Raw genomic sequence first — 14,260 nt, 5'->3', positions numbered from 1 at the left:
AAATTGTTTTATTTTAAAACAAACCAACAAAATCCCCCTAATAGTTGACACCCCTTTGGCACCCAGAATATCATATCTATATCTTAGCTCTGTATTACTAATACTATTAGTACTATTACTAATTGATACCCAGAATATCATATCTATATCTTAGCTCTGTATTACTAATACTATTAGTACTATTACTAATTGACTAATTATAAAAATCATATTCATGAAGAGAGATTTTTTTTCACCATTGAGGATATAAAAAGAATATAATGTTAGGTGCTTTATTAGGTGAGAGTTTCTTTCTTTTTTTGGTGAGGCTTTTGACTGAAAATCACTTGGAATTTTATTTTTATTTATTTTTTTAAATGTTTTTTTGTATTATGTTAGTCACCATACAGTACATCCCTGGTTTCTGATGCAAAGTTCGATGATTCATTAGTTGCGTATAACACCCAGTGCACCATGCAATACATGCCCTCCTTACTTGGAATTTTAAATACTATCACCTTTCGTTTATTTTTATTATGCTTTTCTGCAAGGTAGTGAAATAGTAGGTTGTACAGGACATGATTAAGCGTGTTGTATTCATACCGCGGCCCTAGGAGATCAAGCAGAGGCCTGAATGTGGCAAGCCGATCACAGATTCGTCATTCTGAATTAAGTTCTGTCTACAAAAAGAAAAGTGCCCGTTTTGAAATGCGGTCCAGTGGTATGAAATAAGAACTCAGGTTGACAGGCCCGTGGAGAATTTCACCAGGTGCAGGAAGCAATTATTAAAGCAAGTACTAAAACCACAGCCAAACTGAGAGTGCTGGTATATGGGCCTAGTTCATTGAGGGGCAAGCAGTCCTCTGCCTTACTGGCTTCGGAGACCACCCATGATTTCAAGCACAGATCAGAACTCATGTGGTGGATGTGGAATCATTCCAAAAAGATTCACTTATGTTTTTGACACTCTATTTTAAAAGGCAGGGAAGCATTCATCTATCTAAAACATTTCAATCCAAATTGTTAAAAATGTAAAAGTTCACTTCTCATTGGGAGGTCACGTTCAGATACGTGTTAAATCAATGCATTTTGTACCGCAGTTTTCCACTGATGCCAGCTCTGGCAGGCATCTCGGGACGTCTGAAGAGCAGATACAGCCCTATTTCTGGATCAGATGGCAAAGTACCTTCACGACCGTTCTCTTGCTGTGCTGTCCTTAGACATGCAATCTGGGGGTCTCTAGAATTCTAAGGTCTCCAAAACCATACTTACGGGGACTCTCCACATTCTGGCCTCCCAAGCTCTTGAAAAGGAACAGAAAGTACCATCCTTGTTCTGCCATCTGGGGTCAGAACACCAATTCAGTACCTTAAAATTGTGTAAGAAAAGGCAAAAGCAAATATCATGTATAAAATAGTTTATTACCGTAATAAATAAAATTAAACTTTTTTTTTTTTTTTACAAATATCATTTGTGCTTGTTTAAAAATGTTGAGAAGGGGATATCATCCATGGAGGGGCCCGCGTATGCCTCTTACCATTCCCAAGCTGCACACTTACAGTGGAGTTTCTGGCAGCATAAACTGACCATAAAAATAGTATCAGCTCATTTGCACTTCTGTCTATTCATGCTCATTTGGACAAAGTGGCAGATGCGAAGGAAAAAGAAAAACCCAATGAAGGATTTGGCGGGACTCAATGGAAAGAGTGTCAATATAAGGAGAGCCTCAGATAGACGGACTGCTCAGGAGTAGAAGTGTCCTTACGGCGTTGGCGAAACGTTAGATGTGGGCAGTTTTCAACTGATGCACAAACAGAACGTCTGAATATTAAGAGAATACATTCACTGGGGCGGGGTTGTTGTCTTCATGAAGGTCTTTCTCATTGTTCGTATCCTGATACAAGATCCGCGAACTTCTCATTGAGCAACTAGTAGATCCGTTGACCGACTCTGAAGTCACAGATAAAGAGACCAAGGCTCTAGGTTGAAAGGCGGGGCGGGGGGGGGGCACCCACGAGGTCCGGCACCTGCAAGGCATTCGAGTCCAGTTCTAGAGGTTCCAGAATAAGTCTGATTTGCTCGCATGAGAAAGAAGTTTCATTTGAAACTAATTTAAGCTGCAAATTCACATTGATTCTTTTGAACTGTGTGTGGTGGGGGAGGGGAGTGGAGATCCAAACTTCTCAACGTGAATACCTTGTGTGAGAAAATGGTGCTTTCTCTGATGGCTGCGGTCGGTGTTGAGGGGACAGTGAACCGCCCCCCCCCCAGCTGGAGGGCACAGGAGCTGGTGAAAGTATTGGTATTGAAGCGAGCGAGAAGGCAGTACAATTTAGTGATGGAGGAGAGGCTACCCTGGGGTCTGAGTGTGCCCTCAGTGGGTTCCTCTTTAAGCAACACGACATGAGGAGGGAGGAGGGGGAGTGTTGGCAGCTCCATCCCAGCTGGAGTTCATTCAAGGGTCTTAAGGCTAAACATCTTTATTGCAAAACATTGTACAGTCTATTTATCAAATGCACATCAGCAACTTGTATCCCCACCAGGGCTCCAAAATTTTCCAGGGTGCATGTGCCATGTGGTGGTCAATGCACCAAGGGGAGAGGAGGCTCTCCCTTCACCTGGGACTCCTAAGGCATTCTTTTAGTCCCCACAGAGGCTTGGACAAAAATTCTAACGACTGGCTTCTTACTTTCACCTTCCACCGAAGGATTCGATAGGGGAAGCTTGCGGGATGGGGTGTGGTGGTGCCGTGCATTTTTTACTCTGAGCCATGCTGGCTCCACTTCTGAAAGAAGGTTCCAGAAAAGGGCCTGATGGTTGGCCACCAACAGCACATAGGATCTAGGAGGTTGAGGGTAACACAGGCCCAGGAATTGGACAACAAGAAACGGGAACCGCTCTGAAACACTGGGCCCATGCTGTTGTAGCGTCAGAGATGTTTCAAGCCACTGGTTGCCTGCTGCTGGCTGCGAACTCTGCACACAGATGTAGCCTGAGGTTGAGAATATCAAGAATGGTCTGAGAAACAAGCCAGGTCTGAGCACAAGAGAGTGCGGTGGTTGAAGGTGCAGATATCAAAGTCGCACACAAAACCAGGGCTTCTCAAACAGAGGGCTGCCTCCCTTTCCTTATCGGGGGAACCTTGTCACACTTGGTGGAGGCGTCCCTGCAGGGGTATGGGCCAGCAGCTCAGTCTGGAGTCCGCGTCCTCACCGAGAATGAGCGCACCATCTTGTTGGCTGTCTTATTTCATAGACTCAGGCGTCACCCCCACACCTCCGTCAGTGGGGAGAGGAGAGCACGGTCAACAAGCAGCCAAGTGCGGGCGCAGGACCGCTGGCCCCAAAGCAGGGACTTTCTCTGGGAAGTGGAGCCTCCCTACGAATAACATTCAAGGTTAAGGAGTTTAACTATGAGATCAAGTACCCAGCAAGTACTGGGCGATGGTATCATACATTATGTCCCCTTCCCTTGGAAGGGAAAAAATAACGGGTAAATATCTCTCAGCGTAACTTCTAAAGTCTAAATGTTCAGTCTGACACCTGGTGACGCTGTGTTTCCCTAAGCTCTCTTCAGCCGCCGGGTAGTGGGAGGTTTGGTCAGTATCTGAAGCTTGTGGCCCTTGCTCGGGAAGCCAGAGCAGCATCCAGGCAAGAGTAGGTAGTTAGCACAAAGCCCACGGCCAAGTGCATGTCATAAAGATGAAAGGAGAGAAGGTTTGGCTCATTAAAAAAAAAAATTTCTTTTTCAAAGGAAAGAAAGCAAAAGTCCCTATAATCCTTAAGTGGAGAAGACTAAGAGCACACCCAGCCACTGTGGTCATCTGTCACCACAGGCTCACATGGGAGCCCTGGACCCCGAGATGAGCACATTCCCTCTGCAGGATCCAGGCTTCTGGTCCTGAGCCCCACTCAAATCCTAGGAGTCAATCCACAAGTACATTCATGAAGCTTTATTTTTCAAGCCTGGCACATCGGCGTCTTTGCCCTTCAGACCCCAATGGGGGCACCTGTGCCCTCTGGCAGAGTCAGTTGGGAAGGGAAGGGCCCTTCTAGTTTGGCCTGCAGGGCGCTGGACAGGAGCCTGTCATCAAGCCCGCAGAGAGCCGGGCAGGTGCTTCTGAGGCTGGACGATGGAGTTATTAGGGCCCTTGCCCTGACTTGAAAGTAGTGGGGACTAAACTTCAGGAGAGGGCTAATGAGCACATTTAAGGAATGCCAAACTAGAACATTCTGGGGCAGATGGGATTCCAGATCTTTTATAGCCTCTGGACTAGTTGGCAGCTTCTCAAGGAGACTTAAAGTCTCAATGCTTTATCCAGAGTCACAAACAGTCATGACTCGGCCTTGGGAAATTAGACTTCCTCTTCTTTGTATGCTGCCATCTGAGGCTAAATCGAATAATGTCTCAGCCTCGGGAAGCCAGGAGCCACCCCGATAAGCCTCCCATGAGGAGCGGCCTAAGTGCACGGGACTCCTGGGGAAGGAATCTTCTCTCCACCTCCTGGACCTCTGTTCCCCAGGGCCACCTGTGCCAGTGGGAGCCAGGAGAGGACAGCCCCATTCTGCACAGACAGCTAAGGCCAAGTCCTGGGACCTGTCATGGCCACTGAGCAGGACCAAAGGGGCAGGGGGGTAGGTGGGTGCCGACAGGAGGCCTTCAGAGATGCCGAGTATCTTTATAGGGCCAGTCCCACCCTGGCAGGTCCCCTTCAGTACTGAGGGGACTAACAGGTTCAGGATCTGTGTAGCAAAGCCATGCCAGGTGCAGGGGCGAGGTGCTGCGGCGTGACCCACGCAGCAAGCCAGCACCCTGGATCCCCTGCACTCCTAATTCTCTCTCCAAGCTAGTGCTTAGAGCTGAACTTCCAGCCTTGCTTGTCAAGTTTTGAGGTCCTGACCCTCTCTGCAGGGCATACACCTGAGCTAGTTCCACTAGGCCTGGGAGAGACCTCTTTCCTTTCTCAGACGCCCCTGGAAGGTGCCCAGACACATGAATAATTTGACCCCAGGTGCCTCGGAGGCAGTGGAGTGTCCCCGAGCATCGTGGTGTAGGGACCTAGGGCTCTGGGACCGTCAGGCCTTCCTGGGCCGCCTCCCCCCAGCACCCTACAGAGCCAGCTGGAGAACCACTGCCTCGTTCTCTTTCTGCCGCTCCTGAAGCAAGCAGCCCTGCAGGCTTCGTGCTTTCTCCTGAAGTCCTACTGACTGTAGGAGCAGAAAAAGAAGTTACAATTTTAAAGTAAGGCCAAGCATGGATCCCAAGGGTCCTCTGATGACCCCATGTAGTGGGCAAAATACAAACTTCTGAGGGGCCATCAATCCCAGTGAGAATCATAATATAAACATGGGACTTGCTACAATCGTTTTTCTGAGGTTGTGTGTGTGTGCGTGTGTGTGTCTGCTTTGCTAATAAAGCAACTCTGGGCTCATCGCCCTTCCTGCCGATGCCACACGCCCTGAGGAAGGCCACGGGAACACTGGGGGGGAGGCCGAGAAGAAAAAGAAGCGAAGGGGCCCACGCGAGGAGGACAGTGGCATGGGGCAGGGCCAGAGGTGCCTGTGAGGCTTCTGGAGCCCTCCCTGTGGCCTCTCCCAGGACAGCAGGCTGCAGACCACAGCCCGGAGAGGCTGCTTCCTGAAGGCCCTTCTCTGGCTCCTCTACTGGGAGAGGAGACCCGAGGATTCCCGGCTCTCAGTGTCAATGGGAGGCACCCAGAGCACTTCACTGCTTTCTGGCCTTAACCATGACAGACAGAAAGTTGCAAGGCTCTGCCCTCCCTGTCCCTGAAGCTCCCCTTGTCCCGGGCTTGTTACAAATGACTACTGTAGGAAAATAGAAGGTGATGACAGACATGGGCTGTACAAGGACAGGGAATGCTGGGAAAACCCTGTGCCCACCACAGTCTTTGGGGTCTCGGCGCAGGAGCCCAGCCTGGGGGGGAGAACCCATGAGGGGTTCTCTGGAGCGCTCCCACCAATCCCCAAATAGCTGCTCCTCTTTTCTAGTGGTTGTCATCTTTTACAAAGATTGTGGCAGTAAAAAATTAAAAATGAAGGAAAATACCCTTTAGACAGCATGCCCCCCTCTTCCAAAATTGTGCAGACAGTTCGAGAGCAGCTGCCATCCTGCAGGGCGGTAGCATGCGCCTCTTCCCACGTCTGCTCCCAGATAGAGAGAGAGAGAGAGGGCGTGGGCCTGAGCGACCAGCCCTGCTCTGATTCTCCGTCAGGAAAAGCCTACTTTGGAAGTTGGTGGTCGTGTAGGTGTGTGTGGTGGGGGTGGCGTCTAGGGCAGGGAGGCGGGGCTTTATCTTTGACTTTTTTTTTTCTTCTTCTTCTTTTTTTTTTTTAAACAGACCACTCAGCTTGCTCCAAAGATGTCTCTCTCTGATTCTGGGGACTGGGGCCTCGATATCTCAAACAGCTCCTGTGGAGACTGAGAGGATCTTCTGGAAGTTAATATCCTGAGTACCTCGGAGAGCTGCTTCTCAATAGTCGTCATTCTGGTGCTCAAGGCCTTGATGTCCTCCTTCAGCTCCTGTTTCACCTCCAGGACCGCAGCCTGCAGCGTCTGCTCGGGGATGGGGTAGAAAGAATGCTTGACCTCCGCCAAGATGGGGCTCCGGTCCTGGGGGCTCCTGGCCTCGCCGACGTTGTCCAGACGCAGGTCACTCTTGGTGATGCCGCTGTCACATGAGTCCGTCTTCTTGAGCGTGGCCTCTCCGGACACCTTGGTCCTGTCGGGGAGCGTCTCCATGGACTCGGCCTTGGCCACCTGGCTCCAGTCCTCGGCTTTGCTGCATGCATCCCTGAAGCGGGCCCAGCCCTTGCGCCTGGCGCAGTCGCCGCCGCCAGCCCTGGAGCCCAGGCACTCGGCCCCGGGCGCGTGCAGCCTGCCGTGGTCTGCCACCGCCGCCGAGGAGGCCGCCTGGAAGGCCACGGGTGTGGCAGGGCTCTCGCGCACGGTCACCACGCTGGCCTTCGCCAGGCTGTGGTTGGCCGAGGCGTGCTCGGGGAGGGCGCTGCCCTTCTCCACATCTAGGTCGTCAGGGTCGCGGCCGCCCCGCTCCGCGGCCAGCCGGGCCTCCTTCTGCTGCCGGAACCTCTGGAAGAGTCGGCGGACAGGGTGGTCCGGGGGCAAGATCAGGGGGGCCTCATTCTTGCGTTTCATGCGCTCTTCCTCCTCCCGTTTCACGTCGCTGATCTTCCGGAACACAATCTGCAGGGAGACAGAAAGACAGCAAAGCTCAGTCCCTCTGCAGTCAGCCTCTTGGGCACCCAAGGGCTGCGTGCACGCACCGCGTGCCCACATCCCTACTGAGCCTCCATGGGCTTTGCTCAGGGCCTTCCCACCCCTGCCTTTCCCGACCCTCGACCCTCGTTCTCAGGAATGACTCTTGCCCTCATCGTCTTCAAGAGAAACAAACCCACCCTCTCCATCCCCACATGCCGGGGAGGCTGGGGATGCCAAATGGCCTCCGCCCCGGAGACGGTCCTGGCGCCTGAGCTGGCCCCGGTGAAGCGGTCCTTGCCTGCAGTTCAGCTTTTCAAAAATCATTTTTCTTTTCTTTTCTTTTTTTTTTTTAAAGATTTTATTTATTTATTCGACAGAGATAGAGACAGCCAGCGAGAGAGGGAACACAAGCAGGGGAGTGGGAGAGGAAGAAGCAGGCTCATAGCGGAGGAGCCTGATGTGGGGCTCGATCCCAGAACGCCGGGATCACGCCCTGAGCCGAAGGCAGACGCTTAACCGCTATGCCACCCAGGCACCCCCAAAAATCATTTTTCTGACCCTGCCTCCGACCTGACACATTGGAACTTCCGGACAGGAAGGCCTGGAATCTGTGACGCGGGCGTGAACGTTTGCGCACGCTGCTGTACACCACGTTCCAGGCCCGGAAGGTGCAGGGGAGTCCCAGGCAGGGCCACGGCTGACATGGCCACTGGCTTCTGCAGGTCCGGACCCTAAGCGAACTCGGCTGGCTGTGAAAGCAACAGCAAGTCTCACTTGGCAGCCCTCCCTGTCCGCAGGCGGCTCACAGGGGAAGAGCGCACGGCCTCGCACGCGGCCTTGTCCTGACACTAACAACCGCCGGGATGGCTCGTAAGACCCTTAAATGCTACTTCCTGTATTCCGTGTAGCAGCACCGGGGCTCGGGGACACATTCCCATTCTACAGAAGAGGAAAACCAAGGTTCAGGGTACCTAAATGTCACATAAAGGTTTGCCGTAAGCGACTCCTACCCGAGCCATCCAAGCCCAGACCCATCAGGCGTCCAGCAGGTGCGCACTGGTGATCACCGTGCTTCATGCGGAGGGCGGACGGACGGTCAGCAAGCCAGGCCGTGAATCCGGCCCTGCGTGCAGCAAGAGCCACACATGACCGGGCTTTCCCCTGCGCTGACCCCCGATTGTGGGAAAGCCGTGTCATTTCTGGCTTACGTGGCATGTGGCAGGTGCACTCAGGGACATGTCTGACGTGTCCCACATCTGAACTTGTGGGAAGCCACCGGCAGTATATTGTTACAGAAATCACTGGCCTGGGGCGCCTGGGTAGCGCAGTCGTTAAAGCGTCTGCCTTCGGCTCAGGGCGTGATCCCGGCGTACCGGGATCGAGTCCCACATCGGGCTCCTCCGCTATGAGCCTGCTTCTTCCTCTCCCACTCCCCCTGCTGTGTTCCCTCTCTCGCTGGCTGTCTCTGTCACATAAATAAATAAAAAAAAAAATCTTAAAAAAAAAAAAAAAAGAAATCACTGGCCTGAGGCCCCGTCTTGAGATCACTGAGAAGCAGAGGAGAGGCCTGTGTAAGGGAGAGCAGCAGCTTTTCCATCATCGCAATCTGGAAACCCCTGTGCCGTGTGCGGGCAGCCTGGGAACAACCCAGAACCTGCCCCGAGGACCCGCCACAGGATTCTCAGGTCTTGGGGAGGCACACGGGGTGGCAGGCCAGGAACATGGGCTTTGGGGTCAGAAAGAATTAAATCCCAGCTGTGCCGCCCCACTGTGTGACCTCACGCAGGCATCTTAACTTCTGAGTCTCAGTTTCCTCCTTCAAAAGTGGGAAAAGTCCCCACTTCTCTGACTTGGTGTAAAGCCAACACAAGATGACTCCTGTGACAGCACTGGCCCATGGTAGATGCTCCCTCACCCTTTCGAGGCGTCAGCTACCCTGACATTCAGCTACCCTGGTGCATATCCAGGTGCATAACTCACCCCCTCCTCCAGGAAGCTCCCCTGCCCCGAGTTCTCCGATGGCACTACTCAGTAGGCACCCACAGATGACCGCCAAGATGGTCGTCCGACAGTAAGACATGCAGAGGAAGCCGGCGCACGTGGAGCCGCCCGATGCAATCAGCAAATCGTTGGCAGCTCCAAGGCTCACACCTGTCATCTGCCTTCTCCCTCAGAGCCCTTGAAGCTGGATGACTGGATGCCTGGGTCATTACCAGATGGGGATGCCACTCCTCTTGCCACCTGGTTAAACCTTCATGCCACACCACCTGGGCCCCAGGGCATGACTTTCCGGCCTGCACTGGGCAGCATTTCTCCCAGCCCTGCCCCTCCCAGCAGTGATTTAATAACCTGCCTCCCTTGTTGGTCCCCTTCTGCTACACCCCGTCTACTCCTGTAGCCCAGACTGCAGATCCGAGCTGTGGGACTCAGGAGAATCCCGCACACCTTGAAGAGAAACCCGACTAAAGGCATCACAGGGAGAAGGGATAAGTAGAAGGAGCAGGACCCTCTCTGCCCCTCCCCCAAGGCTCCGAGTTAGCAGACTTCCGCCTCCCTTCCTCCCTCTGCTCCAGGGGCTCTGCTCTGGGAATGGCCCCTGCTCTCCACTGGGCATCCAAGTCCTAGCCCTGACACGAAGACGCAGCTCAAATAGCACCTCCTCCAGAAAGCCTTCCCTGATTCCGTGGAGCTCTATGTTACCTCCGGCCTCACAATACCAACAGCCTTTTCTGTGCTCACACCTCTCCTCTGCCCTAATTCCTCTCTATCCTGTGTCCACTCGTAGTAAAGCTGCCGTCTGTTTCCTCCCCCAGCCACATCCCTTCGTAGAGAGGGGAGGAGGGAAGAAGGGAGGGAGGAAGGAAGGTGGGACAGAGCAGGGAACGAGAAAGAGGAAAGAGAGTGGATGAGAAGGTACATGCACCCAAGAGTTGGTGGCTTGAGCTGATTACTCGGTTCCTGCCCTTTGTTCTGTAGGACATTGGATTCTCAACAGTATCGTCCTGTTTTTATTTGAGTTAGAGTGGGGTTCTGTTCCTTGTAAGCAACCATTCCCAAATGAGATCCCAGTTATTTACATCTGTATCTCGGAAAGCTCCCTGAGGGCCTAGAAAGGTATTTTACATATCATGTTGTATCTTCAGCTTAAAAAAAAATTATTATCTACCCTAAGAAAGCAAGATTGTCTGTTCTGTCCACTATTTCTAGCAGTTAGAAAGTGCTAGGTACCTGGAGGGCCCTCAATAAGTATTTGTGAACTAAATGAATACGCGAGCTAATGAATCGGTGGGAGAATGTCTTCTGCCCAGAAAGAGGAGCCACAGATGTCATAATTGATGATCTAAAGGAAGAGACCGGCTTGGAACACACATGGTCCTCTTAGCGACTCTCTCAACATCAGAGGGTAGGGCAGCTCTTGAGACTCGAGATGTTCTAAGACGAAAGAAAAGGAAGTACTCCTTTAGACACTGAGGAAGCAGCACAAAACTTATCCCGAGAGGTTGTACAGTGACGTGTACCAGCAGACTTACAGAGGCTGTTAATATGCATCCATAGTGGACGCGTGTGAGGGGCAGGACAGCCTCTGCTCTTCAACCAACGGCCCCGTGGATCCTGGACTAGGGCTGGAGGCCCAGCCTGACCCAGGCAACGTGTTCAGATGTCGCAGCTGTGTCAATGGGGCAGTTCAGCACGTCCGGGCTGGGGCTCTCCATAGGAGGAGACAGGGATGTCTGGCCCTGTGCTGTTTCTTCTGAAGCCTCTTGGCTTATCCCAAAGTGTCATCCTAGTGCTGCCGTCAGCCATCCTGTGTGCTGGAGGCAGCCCCACCTGAACTCCCGATGGGCAGATGAACCAGGAAAGAGCTTCCCGCCCTGCAAAGATGCCCGAGCCCTCCTTTGAGAATCAATGAGTAATGATGACGTGGTCTGACAGCTGTGCTGACCTGGGGTCTGAGGTTCCGTTTACTAACTTCACCTGCGTTTTTGGAGACATTGTTCTTGGTTCTCGGTTGTCTCCGAGGCAACCACAACCACACATTTGGCCAAGTATTTCATATCTGAGTGGGCAGGGGTGGCCACATAACCCACGATAATGAGGTCTGTGCTGCCAGCGCCAGGCACAGCAGCTCTCCGTGTGCTCGGAGATGATCCAGGGTTCCAACGGCACTCTAGGAAGGAGAGGCAAGACCCGCAAGCCCCAAACCCAGGGTGCTGTCTGCTCTGACCTGGTACTGAATGGAAGCCTGAGGAACAAGTCTATCCAGCTTTTCCAAAGTGTTCCATGAGGTTTTAACAAGGATCTTGAGAGGGAAGAAATTTCAAGATAAATTTGAGCCGCACTACCATGTTAAATTAGTTTCTTTACTGCAGGACTTCTCAGAGCCTTACCATGTTAATGTGTCTTCTTTTATGAATGTCTAAGAGGAGAATATTGCATGTAGCATTTCTTAAATCCTTTCCCTTAGACCCCCTCTTTTGAAAGGGTCGTGATTCCTAGAAACCCCTCTGGAAAACACCGAAATTATCCATGTGGGGGGATGTGCACTGCTCTGATGGATAGGAGGGCCATTTCCTGTGCCATATTCCAGTCACACAGTGCCTCCTATCTCTAACCCCACTGTGGAGCTGCAGAGGGCAGGATTCTGGGTTTCCATCGCCCCCTAGTGGACGGACAAAGCTGCATGATCAACTCTCCTGCCTCCCGCCCCTCAGGCTCTGGTATGCTCCATCCTCTCTGAGCAATTTCTGGTCCTGAAAAGCCCCGTTCCCGTACTTGAAGCTCCATGCCATCTCAGCTCCCGGCCCATCCCTTCACCCTGACTCCTATGTGACTTTCAGGATTCAGCTGCGGAGTCATGTCCTCTAACAAGCTTCCCTGACTCTCCCCACCCCCGGGGGTCAAAGACCCTTGCTGCTGGGAGCACAGAGCCCCGTCACAGATCACTGCAACCATCCTGAAAAGCAGCATTTTGCTTATTCGTCTTTTCCTTAGAGGGAAACTCTCTGAAGGCAGGCACAATACTTTACTCAGGTTGGGTTCTTTTTCTCATCTTCGGTATCATGTTTGATATATATAGTGCTTAATCAATGGTCAGTGAATCACTGAATATGTCAATGAATAATTATGGCCGTTTCCCTATTTGTGAGCCTGTGCTGGGGTGAAAGAAATGCTGCGTGTGCCACCCCCGAACACACATACACACACACCTGTGTTTCGGATGTTCACGGTCTAACGGAGAGCAGGAGAGACTACAAGTGGACTTCTGCATGCATAACAGACACGCTCCGGAAGAGTAGTGAGCGCATGGGCCCCGATTTACGATATTCCTACCTTAACCATGGTGCTCAAGGGATACCCGTTCACTAGGAATTTGAATTATGCATTTGCTGGGGGCAGGACGATGCTCTCTCGTGATGCCAGGCAGAGGCAGTGAGCCCCAGCTCCCAGTCGGCCAGGGTGGCAACTGACCCACGTAGGACCGTTATCCACACAACCACGCTGTTTTTCCCTTTCAGTACGGTGCTCGATGAATTACATGAGATGTTCAACACTTTATTATAAAATAGGCTTGTGCTAGAGGAAGGCCACACAGCTAAAGGTACAAACAGAACTTCGGGGGCGGGCTGGTGCTCTCTCGTCTTGCCATCATTCCACTGGCGACGGGTAGCCGGGGCCGCAGCACCAGGGGTCAGTCTGGAGACATTGTGACCAGGGACTCTCATCACCCGCCAGAAAGGCCACAACCTGGTGACAAGCTGGCCTGGGTCCAGTCACCAATGACGGGATCGGTCTGGCTCGCTCCTGGCCAGCCAGAGTCCTGCGGGCCCCAGGGGCATATATTTTCCCTTGCCTGACGTGGGGGGCACAGGAGGCCCCCGCAGAATGCGAGCGGCTCATGACTGACGGGAGCCTGGGGAGACGGAGGAGGCCCCAGGGCAGGATGGCCACTGCGCCCCACGCATCCGTGTCTGCATCCCTCTGGGCGCGCGCCGAGCAACAGCCTTGAGCCCGGGAGGCCTCTGATAGATGCTGTTGAGCTGAACCGAACTGACGCCAGGCTCGTCAAGCTACGGGGCTTTCTGCGCCGCTACTTCCAGTGTGTTTGAAAAAGCAACCCCCCCCCCCCGCCCCCCGCCGGAGGCTGAGGTGAGTCAGGACGTTTGATGCTCTTGTGGGTTCCATTCACGGAGAGCCCCGCCTCTCTCAAGCCTGAGCCCTTTCCAAGCCCCAGACCCAGACCAAGGGGGGCAGGAGTCCCCTCGGCGTCGCTGAACAAGAGGGTCCCAGCTGCACAAGTCTGGGAAAGACAAGACTGGGAAGGGAAGGGTCCACCTGGAGTCCGGACAGCACAGAGGGTGAGGGGAGGGCAGCCGAGTGGGAGCCCAGTTGCTTGCAAGAGCTCAGGTTGGAAGCAAAAATATATACATAATGTCAACTCTCAGTGGTTTAAATGAACAGAGACTGAGCATGAATCATAGAAAACCATACATAAACCAAAAGGAATTTATTTTGGTTTCTATTAGATTCAGACACATGCCCCCGATCCCAAACATGGAGAAGCAGGACGAAGAACACAGGCTTGGAGTGGTCCCAGCCCTGTCACTGACCAGCTGCTGTGTGGCCGTGGGTAAGTCATGTCCTTCCTTGGCTGGACCAGATCAGCAGTTCGCAAATCTGGCTGTGATTCAAACGTCTGGGAGAGGCTCCTTCTACTGCAAGAACTTCCTGCGGCAGGGTCAGAAACGCATTGGCGACAAGCTCCCAGGTGATTCTGACGCCGGCAGCCTGACCAGATCTGCTGCTGGGGTCTCAGAGCCCCTGGACTGATGACTAGTGAGGTCCCAGCCCTCTGCTGTCTTCCGTTTGTACACGCATGCTCACGCAGAGGTGTGGGCACATACCACCCCAGCCCCCTGTGCACCCCTCTGTCGGAACCACACTTGCAGCCAGGCTTGGCCCTCCCGTGTGCTGCCTGGGATTGAGTGGGGTGGGCTGGGGGCAAGGGGTTTATGGGGATGAACGGGTGTGGGGGGGTGACCTCAGT

The 14,260-nt window shown here is 52.8% G+C and overlaps 1 protein-coding gene across 2 annotated transcripts in view; it reads right to left on the bottom strand.

Moving 5' to 3' along the window:
• Positions 1-6,315: 6,315 nt before the first annotated feature.
• KCNH1 (potassium voltage-gated channel subfamily H member 1) overlaps positions 6,316-14,260 on the bottom strand; it is a 351,315-nt gene continuing 343,370 nt past the window's right edge. For both annotated transcript variants that reach the window (XM_044387791.3, XM_026509088.4), the window contains exon 11: positions 6,316-7,200. In XM_044387791.3, the coding sequence (XP_044243726.1) occupies positions 6,343-7,200 (858 nt within the window). In that variant the 3' untranslated portion in view covers positions 6,316-6,342. The remainder of the gene's footprint in view (positions 7,201-14,260) is intronic.

Source organism: Ursus arctos, unplaced genomic scaffold (genome assembly GCF_023065955.2).
Source record: "Ursus arctos isolate Adak ecotype North America unplaced genomic scaffold, UrsArc2.0 scaffold_2, whole genome shotgun sequence".
Taxonomy (NCBI): domain Eukaryota; kingdom Metazoa; phylum Chordata; class Mammalia; order Carnivora; family Ursidae; genus Ursus; species Ursus arctos.
This window is presented reverse-complemented; position numbering and strand designations above follow the sequence as displayed.